Raw genomic sequence first — 8,250 nt, forward strand, 5'->3', positions numbered from 1 at the left:
ACATAACAAAAACACGATTCTTAGTTTCAGGTGTTTAAACACTAATGAAAACACAGTCATGAGTATTGTATAGTTTCAGGTGTTTATACACTAATGAAAACACAGTTATGAGTATTACATACATATTTTTGCCTATAGATGTCCCTAAATCCTACACACTGGACCTTTAATATGCTACTGTTAGACCAGTGGTCAGATTCTGGTTGAGTTTGAATTGAGCTGATTTTGCTTATACATACCCCCAAAATGCCACATAAAATGTCACATCTAGCATATTTAGTAGTATTCTGGCAGGCTTTAGCATGATGAGCAACTTAATTATTTCCCAGATTTTGTTGTGGTTACCATAGTCTAAAAATGTACGTAGAAATGAAGGAAATGGGATCCATAATGTTTTGGTTTTTTTTTCGAGGGATGGCCCATGGATAAAATTGCACTGTTCTTAAATGCACTGTTGTTAAACCCAGTTAATTTAATTTGGCATGTAGTTGATTCCATATGATTTTTCTATACAATTTACTTGGGATTAATTCAATTTTTTTAAATTACAATTTTATCATTAACTCCAAGCTCTCGCAATGACAAAAAAAAGTCCAATAACCCAGAGATAACCTTAAATAAAACGGGATGTATGAAAACCTTGTTCAACACAAAACTAATTTATTTCAAGAACAATTGAAATATGTGATTTCTCCTGTCAAGCAGATCTTTGTCCATTGCAATCCTGAAGACAACATGTATTACAACCCACTGTTTTGTTGTTCCCAATCATCTGTGGGATTCTGATAATGCTACACTGACTTCAGATGCCTTTCGCTAAATGGATGTAAACAGTGTTCACTTGAACCACATTATATTCACTTTATGTTCAAACAATCACATATCAATATATATTTGAGTTAAAAAAAAGAAGCTACCACATTATTGAAACAAATATCTATTTTTAACCAGTCTCAACCAGTCAAACCGATGCATCCTTTTGCAAAGATTACAGTACAGATTAATAGACGCTGAGCCAAACTCAGCATCTGGCTATTTACATTATAATGTTTCAATACGTGAGATGTTTGTCTATAAATAAATTACAGATTCAGAGCAACATCCATGCAAGCTTGAGGGCTAGCGATGAATCGGTGGTCCTATATGATCAGATGAGTGGCAAAGACGGCCGATGTGCGGCACTACATGGAATCCATTCCACGCGAGAATGAGGAGGTGAAGCCGAGTCCCATCCCCCTCTGAGTGTGTGTCTGAGAGCGAGCCATCTCGTACTGAACATCAAGGTTCCTGAACATCTCCTCCTGCTTTTGAAGAGTCTTCAAGCCCTCTTCATTAAGTGGTTTGGCAGCTTCAGCTTCATCCTCTCCCTGCAAAGACACCAAATTTAATAGAACTCTAACAAGTTAGAGAGCTTAAGTAATATCATACACCCATTGGTTAAGTAAAGTAACTATACTTACTTTAATACCCATTAGTTTGCGGAATTTAACATTTTGGTTCTTGTTTCCAAAGTTTAGCTTCTCCCACAGCTCAGCTGTCTGGGACTTGTCCTAAAAAAATAAAAGGCATCATGTGAATGTCATACATACAAACATTGTACATCAAATGAACCTTTTCTGGTGTACATATTTTATAGCAATGCATGATACAGGATTTTTTGCCAATATGCAAATATATGCCAATATACAACAACTCATTTGGCTGATAACCGATTACTGATGTTGATGTATCTACTTTTTTCCCACCTAATTTAAGTGATTATCTTCCGTAGTGCAATTAACATCATATTCTCTTATTGAGATCATCCACCAGCAAATGGAGACATAAAATAGAATGCTTTTCAATGTATGAATATTCATTTATTGTGCAAAATAAGAAAATATTTTGACTAACGGTGATGTTTTGTACCTGTTCAGTTTGTTAAAAAAAAAAAATCATAATAAAGATTTGTGATAAACATGAATTAACATATTGGACAATTTCAATATTTAATTTTAAAGCCGATACCTGTTGCTAACAATGTGTTGATATTATCGTGCATTCCTAATATTTTATAAAAGGCTATTTAAAACATTTGAAACACTGGGCATAAATATTTACCAGAAATGGTAAAAAAAACAAAAAAAACACAGCAAAATCTGTTCTTACCCCCTCCTTTTTTCCCTGCCATAGCATTTTCCTCTTTTTCTCCTGCTCTGCGAACTTCATAGGATTTACAGCGGATGGGTTATAGTAGCTGGGCACAGCAATACCAGTCTCTGCCAGTGTTTTTGCTTGAAGGGCTGCCATCTGTGCTGCCATGGCTATCTGAGGTGTGACCTGCGTCCCAGAGGCCAGGAGGGCTGCCACATTGAGGGCAGGGTTTGAGGTGGCAGCTGCAGCGGCAGCAGCTACTGCTGCGATAGGAGCAGCCACTGGAAACAAAATGCAGACCAGCATTAGTAAGCGACTCTTGACTCTAACAGTAAGGGTTTTTAAAACTTGGCAAAAAAAGTGCTTTTCACCTGCAGCTATCTCCTGCTGTTGCTGCTGCTGTTTGTCCAACATTTCCTTCTCTTTCTGCTCCTGTAGTTTCTTGGCTCTCTCCAGCCTGGAGAGAAAAAGAGAGAAGATCATGCTATTCATTTGGTTTAAAAGCCTGTTGTGCTCACTGATGTGCTCACTGCTGTGTATCTAAAAGTGCTACAATGACCTGCAAGCAAAATAACATGATGGAGACATCAGCCCAACTTTTAATATGTATATTTGAGCCGTTGTTTAACAGGGGACAGCAGAGTTTTTAGAGGAAATGAAGAGACAGGAGAGGTTAATATGCTACACAGGTCCCCGGCCAGACTCTAAATATAGCTGCTGAAATTACATTACAGTGTCTTAGATACAGACCACCAATACACCCCGCTTTTCACAATTTTAGATTTTCCTTCCAATGTGGTTTTACGAACAACAATGCTCTCTGGCAAGTGCAACATGGATGAGAAGTCAGATTACAGCCAAACTAGTGGTCCAAACTTTCAGCTGAATAACTTCAGGAATGAATGGTGGCTCATGGCGAGTTGCGAATTTATTTGTTTGGCCCTATTACCTTATCTGCGCCTTTACTGTTAGCCATGTAACTGTTTTAAATTGTCAGGCATTAGCTGAGCTGTAAAAGTTTAAAATGTGTGCAAATCGTTTTTTGAAATGCTCTGTAGCTGCTATTACGCTAATGCAATAACCACCTCTACCATTGTTTGGATTTGACCACAACACAATGACCAACCATCTTTTTTGTAAATGCCTGTAAGGTGTTGCCTTGCCTTCTGGCCAGGGCCTCTTGTGCATCCATAGCTGTGTTTCGGCCCCGAAAGGCAGGTGGATTGACAGACCTGCTACGACTCTTTCTGCGTACTTTCTCACTCCTTTTCTTTCGCTCCCTGGTGGAACAAAAAAAATAATTAATGAGCATACAGTTGATGACAGGTAGAATAGCAAGCATGCAAGAAATACTTAATCCACACAGACTTGCACTTCCAATCCAATCCAAGTTTATTTATAATGTACATTTAAAAACAACAGTTGACCAAAGTGTTATACATCATTAAATAGATTTAAAAAAAACAACAATAATAATGATACAATTAAGCTCACCTGCTCTTACTGCGACTTCTGCTATGATGGCGGTGTTTGGACCTTGAACCTGAGCGCGACCGAGCCTTCTTCTTCCTGTCCCGGCTGCGTGATCGCGATCTCCGTTTGTCCTTACTTTTGCTGTGATGCTGCCTGAAAGTAATAAAATACATAAACAAGAATAAAAGAGATTACTGGCATAAATCTTGGAATGGGTAATATACTGTGAACACAAAAAGCTGTGTGGGATTAATGAAACCAGAAATTCCACAACAGAAATTATGATGTTTATTTAGGGGCTCTGGTTTTTCCCCCAAAAAATGTTCTGGCAGAAGCATCAATGATCCAGAAACTATACCAGGCCTCTGACAACCATCTAATTCCTTCTGTGTCATTAAACACGTTGAAAGAGCCACTCAAAATATTTCTTTATGCAGTTTTTTGACCAGACTAACCTCTCGCGTGAGTGTGACCTGGAAAAGCTCCGGCCCTTGGAGGGCCTCCTGTCCTTGCGTCTGGACCGCTCCTCTCCGTTCTCTGCTGAGAGTCTGTCATGCTCTAGCTGCTCGTCTGTTTTTCTGTTTGATTTTGGTGGCTTCTCAGAGTCCCTCCTTCGTGCCTGTTTTAAGAAGAAGTTGTCTCTTTCAGGAAAATAGTGCAACAAAAAGAGTTAGTACCATGGCTTATGGCAGAAGGTAGGTCATAAATTTTGACAAGCTTGTCATTTAAAATCCATTTTCATTGCATATACAGAATGTCATTCTGTGAACTCAATTGCAAGTGTGGAAATTTCTGTAATTTATCTCTTATTATCTCTAAATGAAGCACTCCGAGGAGATGTAACTACATGACTGTTGCCTTTCTGGGGTTGTACCCACATGTTCGAATGCACTTATTGTAAGTTGCTCTAACTCGATAAATGTAATGTCATTAATCAAACCATCATGGTTAGAATCTCTAATATCTCCTGATAGTGACATCTCTATCTCATATATTTCGTAATAGCGTGCATGCAAACCTTTAAATCTGATTCTGAGGAAAAAACTTAAAAAGTGGTTCTCCAGTTCAGCAACTACCACAACTCAATGTTACCAAATTGCTTTGAATTTGAACCCACAGAAATGTGGACGTAGGGATGGGCATGAATCTTACTTTTTACAGCCGCTTTACTTATGTCATCCAAATCATACAAAGCACAATAATAAATGAACATGAAAAACATAGATAAACTTCATAAATTAAGACGACGTGTTTCTGCAATGTGTTTTTGCCAATTTCGTGTCTCTTCATAATTGAGTCACCACATTTATCTCATGTGATCATAATTTGAATTGGGTCTCATTGGTATGATGTGCCATTAAAAAGAGCTGTTACTGTTCTTACAAACAAATTAGTCCCGAAGCAACAATTGCATGATTACATAGGCAGTAAAAAAATTAACTGAAAAATAAATTAGTTCAATTATGCCCATCCCTAGCTGAAAGAGATGCAAGAGTTAATTCCATTTTTTCTACCAACAGTGTGAGACAAATAGGAGTTTGAATGGCAGATAGTTACCTGTCCCAGTAGAAGACATATTATTTTGCTATGTCAGCAGGGTCTTCTGTTCAGTCTCTTCGTGCATTAGCACGCTGAGTATGATTTATTATAGAAATGTTATCATGTGATCTACACACAGGATTTAACAAAAAAATAAAAAGGAAAAAAAATACTCTTCACCATTTAATATGGTTACAAATAATGAAAGACATCCAAGGATGAAAGCTGCCTTTGAGACATGTCAACAAAGGGAGGGTAAGACAGGACCCTTCCCATGTGAGTAAGTCCATTTCTTTTGTTCTTACTTTTGATCATTGTAACATATTTAACCTAATAAAATATACTCACCTTGACCTAAAACTAGCATGGAATATAACGTAAGACCTTGAAAAATCACATCAGATCTGTTTCTAGTCATAGAAATGAATGTATTATTTACCTCTTTACTCCTGCTGCGACTGCGTCTGTATTTTCTGTCACCTGGAAAAAGCAGAGAGCAGAGTGCTGACAAATACACATGTAAAAAATACCTTTTCAGCAAACCTGTAATATAAAGAGTGTTGAGGAGAGCATATTTCGGACAAACACACTAGAGCTTGTGTATTAAGTATTTTATGCAGTTAGTGGACAAGATGTTGCAGTAGATACTGTTGGGGATTTGTCTCTTTCTGTGGACACACTGAATCTGCTCTTAAAAAAAGAACACGAGTGCTGACTTTGCAAAGCTATTTGTTGACATACTGTCACATGCTACTGTAACTACATGTTAGCAAAGTGACCTCATTCACCTTACAAATATTAGGATAAATTTATGTTTCTAGCTAAATGTTTGTTTTTTTTTAACTTTCCACCAATTCAACAGATTGATCTCATGGGCATATACACTGAAAACAAATGTCAGTAACTGGCCCTAATTATTTTGGATTTGCTTGCACTATCTGGATTCTGTTGCTGAATACTAACGTTTTCGGTCCCTGGAGCGTGACCTTGACCGTGAATGATGGTGTTTGGAGCTTCTGGGAGACCTGGATGAATCCATGCTGTGTTTTTTTCTGTGATAAACTGGTGAGCTTGTTCTGGTCAAGTCGACCGAGTCATTGTCACTTCCCTGGAAGAAATGGATATGGGATAAAAACATGTCAGTGTCAAATCAGTATGGTTCAGGATGTATACAGTGCAAAAGTCTTAGACCACCTTAACTTTATTTATTTAGCAAGGTTTTAAAAGTTATACATATTTATTTCTCAATAGTCTCTTTCCTATAATATAACCAGAACATATCGGAAATATGTACACACTACTAAAAACTAAAATATTTCAGACGGGGTAACGTTGCAAGTATTTAGTGTGACCTCCCTTTCCACTTAAAATGACCTGAACTCTCTTTGGCAGACAATATGAGATACTAACAATACTAATCATGTATTTCCACCATGTTGCATTCAAGACATGTCTAAAGCTCAATGTTGATTGTTTGAGCTACCTTTTGTTATGGTTGTATGATTCCATGATTGGCAGTAAATATTAACTTCAGTCTCAATAAGCCATTTTGTTCTGACTTTTTGGTGTTTAAATGCATTAAACATGTTCTCTGTATTCTTTGTTTGTAGACTGAAAAATACTTAAATATCATCATTACACCTTTGCTAAAACATCAGCCCTGGGGGAGGTGCTTCAAATCATTTTAAGCACTCTAAAGGGAACAGTTACGTTTTAATGGAGAAACATTCAGTTTTACGTGGTTGTATTTTGTTGTTACATAAATTACCAGAACCCAAAACTTTTATAACCTGGGTTTTAAAGGCATATTTTCTTCATTTTTTTCATCACACCTTTAATCATAAACAGAAACTGTGAGATACTATATATTATTTACGGTAAGGAGAAGGTCATACATTTCCCCCAGCCAATTTGTATCCTAGGGGAGGGTTATGATATAAAAACAACAAGGTCACAACTCAGCCACCCCATGTTCTCTGTATTCTTTGTTTGTATCTCAATAGAGAGACTGCGATATACACACACACGTAAATATATATACATAAATTACACAGTAGCGTATACATTAAACGTTGCAGCAATTTAGTATTAGGTTGATGGGCCGGTTGTTAACTGCCATCCATACCACAAAAGCGTTTTTGTGCCACCACTATGCCCTGCCTTGTCCACTACATGAAATCTCGCAGATCATCACAATGTGAAACAGCTGCAACTGATGTTAAATATGGCAGTTCTTGTTTTCTTTTCGAGATACGACATCTGATGGCCTTTATTCAGTATTAATGCATTGCTTTTTTCGACCGGAATACATCCCAGGATTATCACAAATAAAACACAAGCCAGTTAGCTATATGCTATCTACGTTAGCTAAATCCCATCACGTTCGCCATTCATACTTCCATCACACAGCAATTTTGGTGTTAGCTAGGTCGCTAAGCTAACTAACGCTAACCGCCATCTTTAAGAAGAAATATTTCTAAATAAAATCGTAAATATATCGATATACTGATGTTATTTAGGTGGTCGTATGTTTTAAGTCTTGTTTTGATTATCATTATGTAATGGTACTTACCGACATAATCCCGAAACACTATAACGCAGCAGTTGTGCTCGCTGTGTGAACGAACACGGAGGTTTAGCTGCTACACTGCAGCCGTTGTCCTGCTCAACTAGCTAATTTAATCTGGGTTGCCAGGTTTTACCTCCCGTATCCACCTGTTACATTCAGGCAAATGCAAACGCGAGTTTCTGAAGTCAGCTCGAGCACACGACACAACAGTAACAATGTGGAACCATATAATAGACATCTCAATTTATACAAACTCAATTCAGTTATATGCAGTTTATTGTAATAATCAGATCGATAAACTTTGCCGTAAATGTTGCTGTAGAACCCCTGAAACGTAACAATTAAGTATACTCAGATATCACCCGGTAAATTTTATTATTTATAAATGCATTCCTGATATGAAGGACAAATACACATTATTTAACAATATAGCAGACTTTAGAAGACATGTGACAATCTTCTGGACTGATTTTCAGTTGGATCTCCAAATACATTTTGGCAGGAGCATGTGACTCAAAGAACCTTATTTGTTAACA

At 37.3% G+C, this 8,250-nt stretch overlaps 1 protein-coding gene across 2 annotated transcripts; it reads right to left on the reverse strand.

Annotated features, from left to right (window-relative positions):
* Positions 1 to 63: 63 nt before the first annotated feature.
* rsrc2 (arginine/serine-rich coiled-coil 2) lies at positions 64 to 7,872 on the reverse strand. 2 transcript variants are annotated; one of them, XM_042488454.2, is made up of 10 exons: positions 7,718 to 7,872; positions 6,109 to 6,253; positions 5,585 to 5,625; positions 4,062 to 4,225; positions 3,628 to 3,759; positions 3,366 to 3,413; positions 2,505 to 2,590; positions 2,149 to 2,414; positions 1,461 to 1,550; positions 64 to 1,367 (listed from the first exon to the last, which is right to left on the reverse strand). In XM_042488454.2, exons 1-10 carry the CDS (start codon positions 7,721 to 7,723, stop codon positions 1,182 to 1,184), a joined length of 1,164 nt encoding a protein of 387 aa, XP_042344388.1. In that variant the 5' UTR covers positions 7,724 to 7,872; the 3' UTR covers positions 64 to 1,181. The 2 variants fall into 2 exon arrangements, with proteins under 2 accessions (XP_042344388.1, XP_042344387.1); XM_042488453.2 differs by having other exon boundaries at positions 3,297 to 3,413; positions 7,718 to 7,871.
* Positions 7,873 to 8,250: the final 378 nt, after the last annotated feature.

This window comes from Plectropomus leopardus, chromosome 4, assembly GCF_026936395.1.
Source record: "Plectropomus leopardus strain MGB_pleo_1.0 chromosome 4, ASM2693639v1, whole genome shotgun sequence".
Lineage (NCBI taxonomy): Eukaryota > Metazoa > Chordata > Actinopteri > Perciformes > Serranidae > Plectropomus > Plectropomus leopardus.

Bases quoted from the DNA above. Each gene is read 5' to 3' on its own strand.
- rsrc2 (XM_042488453.2), bottom strand. The intron at 3,414-3,627 runs GTGAGCTTAATT...TTGTTCCACCAG, and splicing joins AGAAGTCGCAGTAAGAGCAG to GGAGCGAAAGAAAAGGAGTG. The intron at 1,368-1,460 runs GTAAGTATAGTT...GTGTCTTTGCAG, and splicing joins GCAAACTAATGGGTATTAAA to GGAGAGGATGAAGCTGAAGC.